This window comes from Rhinopithecus bieti, unplaced genomic scaffold (genome assembly GCF_001698545.2).
Source record: "Rhinopithecus bieti isolate Rb0 unplaced genomic scaffold, ASM169854v2 scaffold_11964, whole genome shotgun sequence".
NCBI classification, from domain to species: domain Eukaryota; kingdom Metazoa; phylum Chordata; class Mammalia; order Primates; family Cercopithecidae; genus Rhinopithecus; species Rhinopithecus bieti.
The window spans coordinates 7,675,543-7,690,752 of NW_016807677.1; the positions used below are offsets into that span (position 1 = coordinate 7,675,543).

Below are 15,210 nucleotides of genomic sequence, written 5' to 3' on the forward strand. Positions count from 1 at the left end.
GAGCTTCTTTCTACAAATGCCCCTGAGCCTGTGTCCTTGGTTTCCCTGATGGACCAGACCTGAGGAGGGGAAGGACAGTGGGAATGGAGATAGCACCTCCCCTCCCTGCATACCTTCTTCCCCGCTGTGCCTGGGCTTCACCCCCTCTGAAGGAACAGTGAACCAAGCAGCTTGGAATCTAGGGATGGTCTCTTCTCCTCAGAGCTTCTTCCATTACTTCTTTTCTTTGCTGCTCTCCTCCTTTTTGTTATACTCTTATTTTTCGGTATGCTTTTAAAATCTTCTTTTTTTTGGTTGCATTTTTGTGTATTTCTTTCCATATTTCTTTGTCTCTCTTCCTGTCGCTGCTTTTTCCATTTCTTGTCTGCGCTACTGGTTTACTCTCTGGCTTCACGTGTGTGTCTGTGTTGCCCTGTGCTGGGGTGTCCTCCCAAGGCTTTCAGGCTTCATCTCCTTCCTAACCTCTCCTTTGATGTGGAGATGGACAGGGATGGCAGGAGCATTGAGTGCTCTCGGCAACACCATTGAAGATGATGCTGACGATCGGCTACCCTGTGGAGAAGGCAGGCCAGGCTGGATATGAGTGGAGCTCCTTGGAAGTCAGAAGATCTGTAGGGACAACAAAGATCTCTTTGTCCCAACCTCCAGCCGCCTGTCTGGGTGCTTCTGTGTTGAACTTGTTTCTGGGATGGCCATCTCAGTACTGTTGCTGGCTAGCAATTTCAGAAAACTGGATTTGTCGAGGCCTGAGCCCTGTTTGAGAAAGAATCTTCCCTCTGGTTTGTAGCCCAACATTAATGAGTTTTGGTTCCTGTTGTTTCTATAATTACAAAACTCCAGCACAAGTATTTAAGAGCCAAAGGCCATGCTTGTGGAAGTAAGGGAGAATCTTTCTAAATGGATCCTGAGAATCCTCCTTACAGATCTGAGTGGATGATCAGGCCCAGAGCAACCCTGAGACCCCAGGTTCCCACAGCATTGGCTGTTCTTCATAGGAGACTCATAGGAGACTTCACAGGAGACCCACAATTGTTTACTGGACATCAGGTGCTATATTGTATAGCATTCGCATTCCACAGGTGAGGACAGGCTCAGAGGAATACGTGGCATGCCAAGATCATCGAACTTATCAGTAGCAGAATTAGGATTCAGACTTTGATAGGTCTAACTCCAGAGCCCTGGCTTTTTTTTTTGAGACAGAATCTCAGTCTGTCACCAGGCTGGAGTGCAGTGGCATGATCTCAGCTCACTGTAACCTCTGCCTCCCAGGTTCAAGTGATTCCCCTGCCTCAGCCTCCTGAGTAGCTGGGACTACAGGCATGTGCCACCATGCTGAGCTAATTTTTGTATTTTTAGTAGAGAGGAGGTTTCACCATGTTGGCCAGGATGGTCTCGATCTTTTGACCTCACGATCTGCCCGCCTCGGTCTCCCAAAGTACTGGGATTATAGGCGTGAGCCACCACGTCCGGCCTTTGCTCTTGACTATTGATATTGTCTCCCTGATCTTTCCTACCAGAAGCTTTTAAACTTTTTGGACTTTAACCTACAATAAGAAATCCATTTTACATGTTCATGTGTATCTATAACAACATTTGTATTTCTAAAACAGACTTTTCATGAAACAATGTATACCTATGTACGTGAGGCAGTCTGATATTTTCTATTCTAGTCCACCTTTTCCATTTCATTCTATTTNCACCATGCTGAGCTAATTTTGTATTTTAGTAGAGAGGAGGTTTCACCATGTTGGCCAGGATGGTCTCGATCTTTTGACCTCACGATCTGCCCGCCTCGGTCTCCCAAAGTACTGGGATTATAGGCGTGAGCCACCACGTCCGGCCTTTGCTCTTGACTATTGATATTGTCTCCCTGATCTTTCCTACCAGAAGCTTTTAAACTTTTGGACTTTAACCTACAATAAGAAATCCATTTTACATGTTCATGTGTATCTATAACAACATTTGTATTTCTAAAACAGACTTTTCATGAAACAATGTATACCTATGTACGTGAGGCAGTCTGATATTTTCTATTCTAGTCCACCTTTTCCATTTCATTCTATTTATGGAAAATATATGTTGGTTGGGAGTCACTAAGTTAATTTAATGACCCACTTATAGGCCGTGAGTGGCACTGGAAAAATACCTGCTTGTAAGATATGCGAACACACGTTTCAAGGTTGTTTGTGCATGTGGAAATATTTTGGGGTGCTATCTGTTTTACCATCAGTTTGTATGAGGAGACTAAGACAGTGTAGCTTGCTGACTTGAGAATGTTCTGTAAGGACTGGAAACTCTAGAACCTTGAAGAAACGCCTGACTAGAGGTGAGGGTAAGCTGTTAATTACACTGATTACAGTTTGTGCCTCTTAGACTGAGAACTCTTCCCTCTTGCTGGGGGCATTGCTACCTCTAGGATGTTTGCCTTGAAGTCCTGGTAGTCTCTTTGGGGTTTATTAAAACCCCATTTATTAAACCCCATTTATTAAAATGACTGAAAAAACTGTTGTGGAGTTTCAACAGGCATTCATAGGCACCCTCGCTTGGCAATATACAATAAGGTTTTGATGTTTGGGTGTTGGAAGGGATCTTTGAAGTGCTGAGAGGGACTCAGAGTCTTTTTCCAAAATCTCTGCTTGTGTCTGTCCAGCCTCTGGCTCCATTGCTTGGCTGAGATCCTGGCACATAGCAGCATCTGTGTAGAGGAAATGAGAGCTCACTATTTGTGAGGCAGCCTGTTCCACTATTGGACTGCTTTAAATGTAGTGGTCAGTGATTATGCTATAATCCAATCGTGTATTAATTGGGCACCAACTATGTCCTAGGCATAGTATCAAGTACCAGGAGTACAAAAATAAGTAAGCCTTGATTTCTGCTGTCAATTATTCTTTTCTCCTACTTCTGTACTACCGCTTTGCTATTGTGAGTTTGTTTAGTTCATTAATTGGTTCATTCATTCATTCATTCAACAATCATAAACTGATGAGCTACTCTGACCAGGTCCAGTACTAAGCCTGAAGAAGTTATGCCCATCCCATCTCCACCCCAAGCCTTCTCTTTTTTTTAGACTCCTCATTCGGTTTCTCTAGCTCTTCACATATCACTGTTTTTCAGATCTCTGACTATCCTTGCCATTGACTTCAGAAATCCTGTATTTGACCTTGACCTTCTTATACCTAGTCGGCACCCAAAGTGATGGGAATAGATTAGATTTCTTTTCAAAGTTTTAAACTGAATATTTTGACTGAAAATTTTGGCAGTCTTTTGTATGCAAATGACACTGCAGAGCATTGTTTCCCCCCCACAATGTAGGAGATTTTATTCAACTTAGGCACATGCATATTAAAAGACTTTCAGTATAAGGAAAAGGGATAGTTTATTCCCTCCAAATTTGACTACAGCTCAAAATTGTCTTTATTAATGCAAAGTTCTTTTGTCGCCTTGACTTTAGGACACTGTTACCAAACTTTGTGGGAAATACCAAGTTCCAGAAGATTGAATACATGCAGGAAACAAATGCTTTTTGGGGCCTAGAGTGAACATTTGGTCCATATGAAAATGACCAGGAAGACTATTAGGTGAAGGTTTTTTAATGATTTGTGCTACATTAGTCTCTTCCCATAAGACATATTCAAAGTTTTAACTTTTCCTTAAGAGGCTTCCATGTGGAGCAAGCATTTGATAATTCATCCTTTAACTAAGAAAAACACCATCATACACTGCTTGAAGAATTCCTCTTCTATTACTTAAAATGTTTTTATTGTGCAACATTTAAGGCATACAAAACATATAAAGAATACCATGATGAAAGTCTATCACTATATTATCAAGCTTAAGAAATAAAACAGTTGAGTCATCTTTCATTTATGACTAAATTAACTTATTAAAACCCTTAAAACTTTTGGATTATTCCTCTTAAAATATTTTCTTAGGGTGAAGTTTAGCAGGGACATCTATCAGTTTTCCTAATCCAAAAGAGCTAATTCCTAGATATTGTATGTTTGGTCCACATTTTTTTCCTCTTGGAAATTCTAACATTTTTTACTGTTCTTCTTTTTTTAAATTGTACTAACAAAGACATTGCATATTGCAAATCCACATATGTAATTTATCAGAGGTTATAAATAGAGGATACTTCTTTTTTTTCTTTTTTGAGACAGGGTCTCACTCTGTCTCCCAGGCTGGAGTGCAGTGGTGCAATGATGGTTCACTGCAGCCTTGACCTTCTGGGCTTGAGCAAACCTCCCGCCTTGGCCTCCCAAAGTGCTGGGATTACATGCATCGTGAACTGCCACACCTTGTCAGAGGATACTTCCGTATCAAAAATCAAATATAATATAATGTCATCATTTGCAAATAACTATAGAAGATTTTAATGTTTATTTAGCTTGACCTTTGAAGATTCTAGTTCCTGATTTATTTATCATACTTGTTTTAATCACACCAGGGATAATGATCAAACACTGAATAACTTTTATTTATAAGATTTCTTAGCAACAGATCATAGTACATGTATATAGTAAATGAATATATCAACATTTTTTTCTGTGCTATTTCAAAGGTTCAGTAATTTTACTTCATAAAGGAATCTAAAAATACTAACCCAGTCATCTTAAATATATTGCCACTGAAGCCCAATATCCACCTACTGTCTGAATTTGGAGAGAGTATGTCTAATGTTAGATGCTAAACATTGTGAGAATCCTCTCAGACACTGGTTTCAGATAGCTGTCACCCATAGAACTAAGGGCTAGAAAGTTATTCATCTTTATCGTATAATTTTAGTTCAATCTAAGAAAAATTTACTGAGCGTCTACAATGTTCTGGGCCCTGAGCCAGGTGCTGGGACACAGAGGTGAGCCATTCATTAGTCCTCCCCATGAGTCTCTTTAGCTGGAGAACCACTCTTTGTCTAGAGTATGTGATTTTGCACTTAACCTCTCTAGAGTCTATGGTGTGTGAGATGAACAGTGTAACATTGTTTTGCATAGAGAGGATACTGTAGACAGAACCCAATGATGGAGCCTTAAGTAAAGAGTATAATTTGGGTGTGGCTGGTAGAATCACTATAATGTAATGTGACTTAAACCTTAGACATCAATCGTTATTTTGGTACTTTAAATATAACTGATGTTTTATTCCTTATGACTATACTATTTAGATATTTAGATTAAATATTGAAAAACTGATCACAAAGATACTATAATACTTTTATACATGTGTATATGTATATATGTATGTATGTATGTCAATGTATATTTTACTATTGGCATTAGTAATTATTTTCCCTTTGTGCAATTTCTTTTAGAGTACTTCTGTCTTCTCCCCCTACCCCAATAGTACCATGACATTGTATTATTAACTGAGCTATAGCAAATCATAATGATCACTTGAAATCATTTATTAAATAAATGAGGTAAAGATGTAGTTTTCTTCTCTCCTTTTTTGGGTTTGTATAATATTATAAGAGGAATGCAAATGCCTTCAACTACATACTGCATGTGTTTCATGGCATGATTGTCTATATTGCAGCTTTTGCGTGGGCAAATTGTGCTCGATTTCTTTTTGGCATTATCATCTAGTCAGCTTTCTTTAGTGGTTTGAACTTGACAAACCATCTCTGATTACTTTAAATCTTAAATATATCCTGTGTCCTTGTAAGACCTGAAAGAGATGGAGTGTTGAACTGGAGCTCTTTAATTTTCTCTGACTTTCTCGGGAAGGTTGTAAGTCAGTGAAGAGCAGGTTTAAGGAAGGTGAGGGAGAGAAGAATGCACCTATTTTTGTATGTTGGCATGGCACATTGTTATGAAAAGGTGTGGTTAGTCCCCACATGTTGTAGAAAATTGGCTGGGCGTGGTGGCTCACGCCTGTAATCCCAGCACTTTGGGAGGCCAACATAGGCGGACCACTTGAAGCTAGGAGTTCCAGACCAGTCTGGCCAACATGGTGAAACCCCATCTCTACTAAAAATACAAAAAATAGCCACGTATGGTGGTACATGCCTGTAATCCCAGCTATTCAGGTGGCTGAAGCAGGAGAATCGCTTGAACCTGGGAGGTGGAGGTTGGATTGAGTCAAGATTGTGTCACTGGTCTCCACCCTCCAGCCTGGGTGACAGAGTGAGACTGTCTCAAAAAAAAAAAAAAAAAAAAAAAAAAAAAAAAAAAAAAAAAAAAAAAAAAAAGGAAAGAAAGAAAGAACAAAAGGAAAGAAAACAGAGAGTACTTGAAAGAAAAATGGGATGGGATAAGGAAATAGAATTAATTTTCCTGTCATAATTTTGTAGCTTGATTTCACCTTTTAACAAAGTATTCCTTGAACAATAAAACAGAATCAAATTAAAATATATGTAATACAGAGACACATGTCAAACTAAGCAGAATTCTTAAAGATCATTTATTATTTGGAATTATTAGCACCAGCCCTACTCCCCCGACCCCTTTTAGACTAGATAACTGAAGTGGACACTAGCAGGCATACGTGGGCCTGGGTGTGTCTCTTTTTTATAAGTTAATTTAGTCAAATGGTGTGAAAGGGATTGGAAGTTTTAAGAAGAATGTAAACATCATCATGCTCCCTGTATTTCCCTGTGTTCCAAGGTCTGGTTGTTGAGCTGTCTTTGTCTGAGAGCCAGTGCATCTTCAAGTTGTTAGGAGATGAAGGAACGCATGAACAAGCAAAATATTCAGTGTCATAAATCACATGAAAGTTAAAGTCATGTGGACTCATATTTATGATTTACACATCCATTACCATGTTATTGATACCCAGTAACAAATGGTAAGCAGTAGAGGACAAATTATCTTAAACTTTATGACACCAATCTAGGAAAATGACTCTGAGACTGTTGTGAAGACCTCTATACCTGCAGAGAGGGCCACATCTCTTCTTTCTGATGCACAGGCCTGCTCTTCAAGTATGAGTAACTGCTGAATGACAGATGGTTCTGCCAGCCATATTGGGAACCGGGACTGAGGTTACAGTCATGCTGGATTTAGGAAAGAACAGTTCCTTTCTTGCACAGTGAACGTTGCCACTTTTCACTGAAGAGCAAACACTAAGCAAAGCAAAGTTCAGGCTGCCCAAAGGAGCTGGTGGAGGGGAAGGAAGTGGGGCAGGGGTCCTGGCAGTGCTGCCCAGGAGCAGAGGGCCCCATGCGTTCAGTCTTGATCTGTTCCCTGAAGAATGCTCTGCCTGGAGGGAGCCAAAAGGATGAGGTGAAGGAAAGCTCACTACCCAAGCATTTCTGGTGGCACTCCATAAACTAGAAGAATGTTTGCTTAACCAGAAAATACCCTGAAGGCCTGGAAAAAAAGGAATATAAATTATTTGCTTGTAAGTGTGAATTAATCCCCTTATTGGAATGTCTGGGCTTCTACCTTGCTGAGGTAGAGTATGGGACAGTCACAGAGGATGTGATGGACATTGTGTTCAGGGGCTTTGGGCAACGAGAGGGAAAATGAAGGCCTTGGCCTCTGGAAGATGGAGAGAAATGGCATTGGATCAGGAGGGACCAGAGGGTGGAAAAGATGTGAGAATGAAGTGCAGAAAGACAGGTGATAGGAACCTTGGAAGAAGGGTGCAGGTACAACCCGGGGGCCTCCACTCATGCATCTGCAAAGTCTCAGTGTATACCCGGCATGTATGATGAGCTTGGCCACAGATAGGCATGCTGGAATTATGCTGGGAACCCAATTAGCAAAGGAACCCACACCAATCAAATGTGGACAGATTCATGCTTCAGATGTCAATATCTTCATTGACACATAGTAAGAGCTGCACATTTCTGACCAGTAAGCCACCAAATAGGAGGTGCTGTTTGTCAAGCTATTGGCTCACACATGGCGATATGTCCTTCTCCAAAGCCCCTTTGCTTCTTGGTGTTTTGTGGTCTGTTTCTTGCAAACAGCTTAGTCCTATTTTCTGTATTTTCTTTAAAAGGTATGAGTTTGGTTGGTTGTGGTGGCTCATGCCTGTAATTGTAACACTTTGGGAGGTCATGGTGGGTGGATAGATTGAAGTCAAGAATTCGAGACCAGCCTGGGCAACATAGTAAGACATTGTCTCTACAAAAACTAAAAAAAAAAAAAAAAAAAAAGTAAAAAATGAAAACACTAGCTGGGCATGGTGGCATACACCTGGGTCCCAGCTACTTGGGAGGCTGAGGTAGGAGGATTGCTTGAGCCCAGGAGGTTGAGGCTGCAGTGAGCCATGATTGCACCACTACACTCCAGTCTGGGTGACAGTGAGACTCTGTCTCAAAAAAAAAAAGCATAAATTTCCATTTGATTACAGAATGCCTATTTTACTCATTCATGCTGATAACTGTAGGTGTACTCCATCAGAGAGACAATGTCTGGTTGAATTAAGGCCATCACTGATCAAAGAAAATTTTTGGACTTTTTTGGATTGAACTAATTTGGGGACATCCTGGGCTTTAGGATAGACTCAAAAAATAACTTTGTTATTTACAAGGCCGTAGTCTCCTGATCTCATCCTATTTTATGGACAACAACATATTTATAGATTGTGCCTTTTTTTTTTTTTTTTACTGGGCTTTTACAAATCACTACAATAAGGCATAAATATATGCATATAAAACACTTCACTCTTTCAAGTCACATGCTATAAAATGAGTTTTGTTTTATGAGGTCATATCTATATTATATCCTATCTAGTGTCTTTTACTGAAGAATACACATAGTTTATAACTAAGAAACATTTGACAGGAAAATCGGTATTTTTATGATCTGCATAAACTTTTTAATGTAATTTAGGAAAAAAAATCAGTGCCAAAAATGATACTTCAAAGATAACAGAAGATTCAGAATGTAATGGGTTACAACAGTTCCAAAAAGACCACATTGTAAGGTTATCTTACTAGAATACGGTCTGTGATACATTTAATTAACGTTCTGTCTTATTTCAGTGGGGCTACGGTGGAGAGGATTACAAATAAATGCCCTCGTCCACTAACAAAGGGCGGCATTGTGGCTTATTCTGAAGACCCAGTCCTGAATGAGCTGACACACCTAAAATGATCTTGGGAATATACCTCAAGTTAAAGAAAAACCCAGAAGTCCTTTGGCCCTCCCCCTCAATAAGCTCTGCGGCATTCATATGACCCCCAGGCGATGCTCCCATCTTCTTTCGCCCAAGGGGAAGGGTCATGGAGGGAACAGGTGTCTGGTTCCTCATCTGGGGAGAGAGGCCCCACCTTGGGTAGTAGGTCATTTGACACCGTCATGAAAGGGGTGAAGGGGTAAGGAGGTGGGGTGGGGTACCCCGGAGTGTGGTGCAGATCTTCCAGAGCATGCAGCGAGTAGGACTGAGCCCCAGCCAGGGAGGTCCCCCAGCTGGAGCCCTTGTGCTGGGCGGTGCTCCCAGACTCAAGCTGGGAGAGGCAACTCGTGCTGGGTGGCAAGGTCTGCAGGGCATCGGCAGACACAGGGTCGGGCTGGCTGAGACCGTCAGGCAACGTCTGCTCCCATGAGTCCCTCTGAGGAGAATGGAAAGGCCACAGAGGTTATTCTCTGGGTGACACTCTGATGATACATTGCGTGCTGCCAGACTGTGACTTCAGGGCAGCCTTCGTCCCCTCTCTCTGCTGCCTGAAGCCTGGCTCTCAGGCTGCTCTTCTCTCTGGCTTTTGACACTAGCAGTGAAAGTTTTCCTCCCTTCCTACTCTAGAATTAGATTTGCTATAGATATTGAGATTCTTTTTCCCAGAAGACAATATTGAATGAGTGAAATGTGAGACTAATAAAATGCACATCTATGCAACATTTTACTGTGTACAATGCACTCTGTCTTGGATTCTTTTTGAGTCTCCCATTAGTCTGGGTCCTCGAATGCCCTTTACACAGTGGGGAAGGTCAGCGCTTGGCCCACTCCTTGGAGTAGACCTTCAACTCCATGGTGAGCTTTGGAGGGGACTAAGAAGCCCACTCTGTCCTCAGTAAGGCAGGAGGAAAGAGGTAGGAATCCCTTAAGTTTGGAGCTAGAAAGATTTGGATTGGCTCCTCTTGACTCTGAGTCCAACATTGCTCATCTATAAAATGGGGCTTTCATAAATATATCCTGAGTTGTTGCAAGTATTGAATGAACACATCACATTTTCTGGCACAGAATATACTTAATAATGTGAACTCTCATTCTCTCGCTTTTGTCTAAAATGCTATCTTTAGAGATTCATTCCTTTGTGGTAGAAACCTTTACGATTCTCTATGAGCGTTAGCATTCTTCAGATCTTTATGAACTCACCTGTTTGGAAGGATTGAGAGAGAACAAGGATTTTAGGCTAAAATGTGGGGAAGGGGAGGCAGGGGACTTGGAAAGAAAGAGGAGCCCTATGTACCCTCCTTGGGAGATTAGCACCCATCTCATTACTGCCTAGCAGGTCTGAGATGCAGCTTCAGTGTTCCTTCCTTAGGAGCTGCAGGAATGATGATGACGGGCACTAACAGGGTGGGGGAACATCAGACAGTATCCGCAGAGCATTAAAAAAATGGATATATATAAATCCCGCTGTACATTCCACCCGGTTCCAAGCCCTGCTTAGATCCTCCTGGCTGTCATGGCTAACAGGGATCCTTGAACAAGGCTCCCTCAGAGGGTGTCCTGGCATCTCCAGGCAGCTGCAAAGCAGCCTCAGGAGTCTCCAGGGTGAGCCAGACCTGGCTTCAACCCGGATGCCAAGCACAGCGGCTGGGCCAGAGGGTGAGCCTCGGCCCTCTTTTACTCCCTCACAGGAGGCCTCTGCATACTCACAAATAGGAAGTGAGTGGGGTCTCCGGGGAAGGGCGGCGGCAGGAGCGGCGGCAGGGTGGAGGCGCTGAACAGAGAGCCTGCATTGGGCGTCAGCGCCGGAGGCCGGTAGTCTCCATAGGGCTCCGCGGGGAAGTAGGGCTCCAGGAGGGCCGCATGGCTCTGCCCTGCGGAGGACTCACAGGGAAACGGCTTCCCCACGCTGGAGGTGTAGACGTCATTTGAAAACTGTTTACTGTTGTGGAAGTCTGAGTCAGATAAGAAAGATCTTCTGACACCGTAGTAACCTGACGTGACCGGCGAACCTGTTGCCAAATGAAAAACTCATGGGCAGAAAGTTCCTCCCACTCAGGGCAGTCAAGGCCTCAGTTGCAGCTGAGTCTCTGCCTGGAAAATGATGTTACTAACGCGTGCCTGACTCCAGCGCTAACATGGAAATAGAGAAGTGTCTTGAAAAGCGTGAAATATTCCTGCATTAGCCCAAATAACTAATGTTTGAAAACATTATCGCCTTTAGGGGTGAGTTCATTTTAGATAGTATGGTATCTGTTCATTCATTCACACTTACTGAGTACCTTCCAGGTGCCCCGGCGCTGTGCTAGGAAGAGATAAATAAAAGAATCTCTTGGCATTCACATTTTAACCAAGGAAGCATCTTTTTCACAACATCGGAGCTACCTCTCCATATGCATAGAACTGTTAACAAGAGGCTGCTCCTGGCCTGTTATCTGAGATCACTATCTCTGGATAAGGTGACACATATAACCCCACCTCAAATCAGAGGCAGGCTGTACTCTGTCTTCTAATTCTTCGCACATTGACCTTACACTGGGTCGCACACCTGGCAGACATCAGTAAATGACTTGCTCTAAGAGGGTTAGATGGCTACACAGAAGCCAGTTTTAGAGGCCTGTAGTTTCAGGGCTTTGATGAGGTTCATGTTATTTGCTGCCCTCTTGTGGCCTCACGGAATCCTTCCCTCAACTCACCAGGACCCTGCAAGTTTAGGAAGACAGTGTCTGGTACAGGAAGTTTCTCTTGGTGGAGCGGGCGCGGTGGCTCACGCCAGTAATCCTGGCACTTTGGGAGGCCCAGGCTGGAGAATCACGAGGTCAAGAGATCGAGACCATCCTGGTCAACATGGTGAAACCGTGTCTCTACTAAAAACAATACTTATCAGCTGGGCCTGTCATCCCAGCTACTGTAGTCCCGGCTACTCAGGAGGCTGAGGCAGGAGAATCGCTTGAACCGGGAGGTGGAGGTTGCAGTGAACCGGGATCGTACCACTGCACTTCACTCTGGGCGACAGAGCGAGAGTCCATCTCAAAAAGATAAATTAATGAATAAAAATTTTCCGTTGGTGGAGAGAGGGAGGGACAGAAACTGATAAGAGCTTCATTTGAGGTAAGCCCAACAGTGAAATGGTTTCCAAAGAAAAAGATGTGTTTGCTCAACACTCAATAGCTCAGTTATAGCAGAAAACACATGATCATTCAGAACATGTTTGAGGGCATAGACTTGAGGTCTATAAAACTTATGGTTTAATTGTTCCAGCTGGCCTTGGGTGTGATCTAATGCTAACACTAACACCGTTAGGCCACAGGTCACAAAAAGGCTGAGCTTGGAAGAAGATGTAAGTGCCTGTCTTCCTTACCTTACCCCAACCACAGCAGACCACTTCTGAGCTTCTGACTGTATGGACCCAGAATTCCAGCCCATTCCACAGGACGTGGAACTTTATATTATGCTCATTCCTTTCACCTGAGTCACAATGATCTTTCCAGTCAACCTGCAAGCCCAAGGGAGCAGAGCTCATGCCTTACACATTTTCTTTAAACCTAGTAGTATAACATTGTGTTCAAGAATGGCATGCGAATGTATTCATCCAGAAGAAGAAATCAAAATTCCCCATCAAAACCTATAGCACGATTCTCCTCACTTCACTTTCATCTTACATTCTATAACTTCTAACCTGCTCATGCATTTGAAAGCTGCAGTTAGGGTTTTCATTATAAGCATACTTCCCTGGGAAAAAAAATCTGTGCAACTGAACCTTAATATAAATAAATAAGGTTCTGTTTCATACAATGAATTTATATTTATGAGAGTGGTTAAGGTTGCGAATATGAAAACAAGGTTTCCAGGCTCTCAACTATACTCCCAATTTCCAAATCAAAACAACCACAAAGAAAAAAGCATCTGCTCTCTTAGCATGGACTTTCTCTGTACAAAGAGAAAGGATGATTTCTAGATAAAGAGAAGTTTTAGAATTTTTTTTTTTCTGTAGAAGGCAGGAGATGCAACCACATTTCAATGGCAGTATATATGACTGGGAAACAACATACAGGCCTTTAAATATTCGGGATCCTCCATTGCTCTTATTCCTTTCCCTTCTCCAGCTTTGAAGGTGATAAAACTATTAGGGACTGTGCCGCTTCTGAGTTGAACTAGATGAGATTGTCTTTGCCTGTGTGTATGTGTATACGAGAATGTCCAACACTATTAGGAATTCCCTTTTTACATCCCCACAGGAGTATTTAATGAGACACAGGCATTGAAATGAATTCAAAATGCTGAACCAAGTGCCTGGCTCCCTCTGCTCGCAGGCTGCTTTCCTCTTTCTGTTTGAAAGCAGATGCTTCATCTCTCAGATCATGGTGTCAGAACTTTAGACATTTTAAAACTGTATCAAGGGCATAATTTATATTGCCTTTGCCCCAAAAGCTTGGGATCAAAGGGCTGCTTTCAAGACAAAATGAATTTTAAATTCAGAAATGACTGAATGAGTTCTGTTCTTCCCTGATTTTGTATTTTAGACAAAACTGTTTTAAAGGAGCAGAGTTTTGGAAGTGCTGTAAGGTCGTTATGAAAGAATGGAAGCCCAGATGCTTGATTTAAATTCCAAAGGGAATAATTGCTTATTGAATTGAAGTACTCACCTGGCATCTGCACAAATGGAGACTGAGAGGAACTGACGCTGCTCTGGAAGGTAAACAGAATTCACGTGTTTTCTTTAGTTGTAAGTTTGACTTTAATAAAAATTAGGAATACCCCTTATAAGCTTGGTTTTATGATATTCAGAAATATTATCTGGGGAGTTGGGTTGACCCTCAGGTCAACTGAAAATAAGAATTCAAGTACCGTAGAACAAAGTTTTACAAGGGACAAAGAGAAACCACACTTTTACATTTTGATAAACATGCCAGAAAGCACTGACTAGATAAAATGGAATAATTTATCCTCCATTTTCTACTGTTCCAGTTAACATTCCCTCATCAAATATATATTAAGTGACTATATATATGCATATACAGTAGCCTCCGCTTACCCACGAGGGATATATTCCAAGACTCCTCAGTGGGTTCCTAAAACTGAGGATAGTACCACACCTGATTGCCATCAGTCGAAACACGTTTCTGTTCATATCCTCCACCCACAAACTCAATGCCTTTTCCATCTTAGCTAAGAATTTATCATGCACTGTGGCCACAGTTTTGCAGTTCGAGGTGCAACAGCAAAACTATCATGAATTTCTTTTTCCTTCTTCACAATTTCACCGACAGAAGATTTGTTCTTACCATACTGATGTCTGACCTCAGCATACATTTGTTTTTCTTTCCTTATTAAGTTGAGAACGTTTACCTTTTCATTTAAAGGAAGCACATTCTGGCTTCTCTTTGGCATATCTAAATTGCCAGCATCACCACTCTTGTGCTTTAGGGCCATTGTGCAATACAATAAGGGTGACTTGAACACAAGCACTGCCATACAGTGACAGGTGATCCAATCTTTGAGTTGGCTACTGAGACGCTAACGGACAGGTGGTGTAGACAGTGTGGATCGGCTGGACAAAGGTAGGATTCAAGTCCTGGGCAGCATGGAGTGGGACTGAATGAAATTTCATCACCCCACTGAGAAAGGCATGCCATTTAAGATTTAGGAATTGTTTATTTCTGGAGGTCTGCATTTAGTGTGTTCAGACTGCAGTTAACCATGAATAGCTGAAACCTCAGAAAGGGAAACCATGGCTAAGGGGCGCCTACTGTATGTGTGTATGTGTATACACACATGCACTTAGTGTTGGGCTTCGGCACAGAAGGGCCACCTTTTACTGTCTGAATCCATGTGGAGAAGGAAGCTCCACTAAGTGTAGGCACCTTGACTGGGATGCGCCCTCAGTTCCTAGAACAGGGTGTAGGTCATAATAGACTTAAGAAAAATATGTGGAATGAAGACACAATCTTCAAATAACCCACAGGCTAGAGAGTAGGGGAGGTTGGGGAACATGGTGGGTCGAATTAGGTGCCCTCTCCAAAAGATATATATATATATATATATATATATATATATATATATATATATATATATATATATATATATATATATATATATATATATATATATATATATATATATATATATATATATATATATATATAT

At 41.8% G+C, this 15,210-nt stretch overlaps 2 protein-coding genes across 2 annotated transcripts in view; one reads left to right on the top strand and one right to left on the bottom strand.

Moving 5' to 3' along the window:
- Positions 1-463: 463 nt before the first annotated feature.
- On the top strand, positions 464-798 carry LOC108536475 (colorectal cancer-associated protein 1). The gene is given in 2 exon segments (XM_017883267.1): positions 464-755; positions 758-798. Coding segments are annotated over 2 exon segments (324 nt in total). The 5' UTR covers positions 464-472.
- A 7,951-nt stretch (positions 799-8,749) lies between these two features.
- Positions 8,750-15,210, bottom strand: part of POU2AF2 (POU class 2 homeobox associating factor 2) — a 40,956-nt gene continuing 34,495 nt past the window's right edge. Inside the window, exons 3-5 of the mRNA XM_017883017.1 lie at positions 13,710-13,752; positions 10,774-11,075; positions 8,750-9,502 (exon numbers count right to left, since the gene is read on the bottom strand). Coding sequence (XP_017738506.1) covers positions 9,101-9,502; positions 10,774-11,075; positions 13,710-13,752 — 747 coding nt within the window. The 3' untranslated portion in view covers positions 8,750-9,100. The remainder of the gene's footprint in view (positions 9,503-10,773; positions 11,076-13,709; positions 13,753-15,210) is intronic.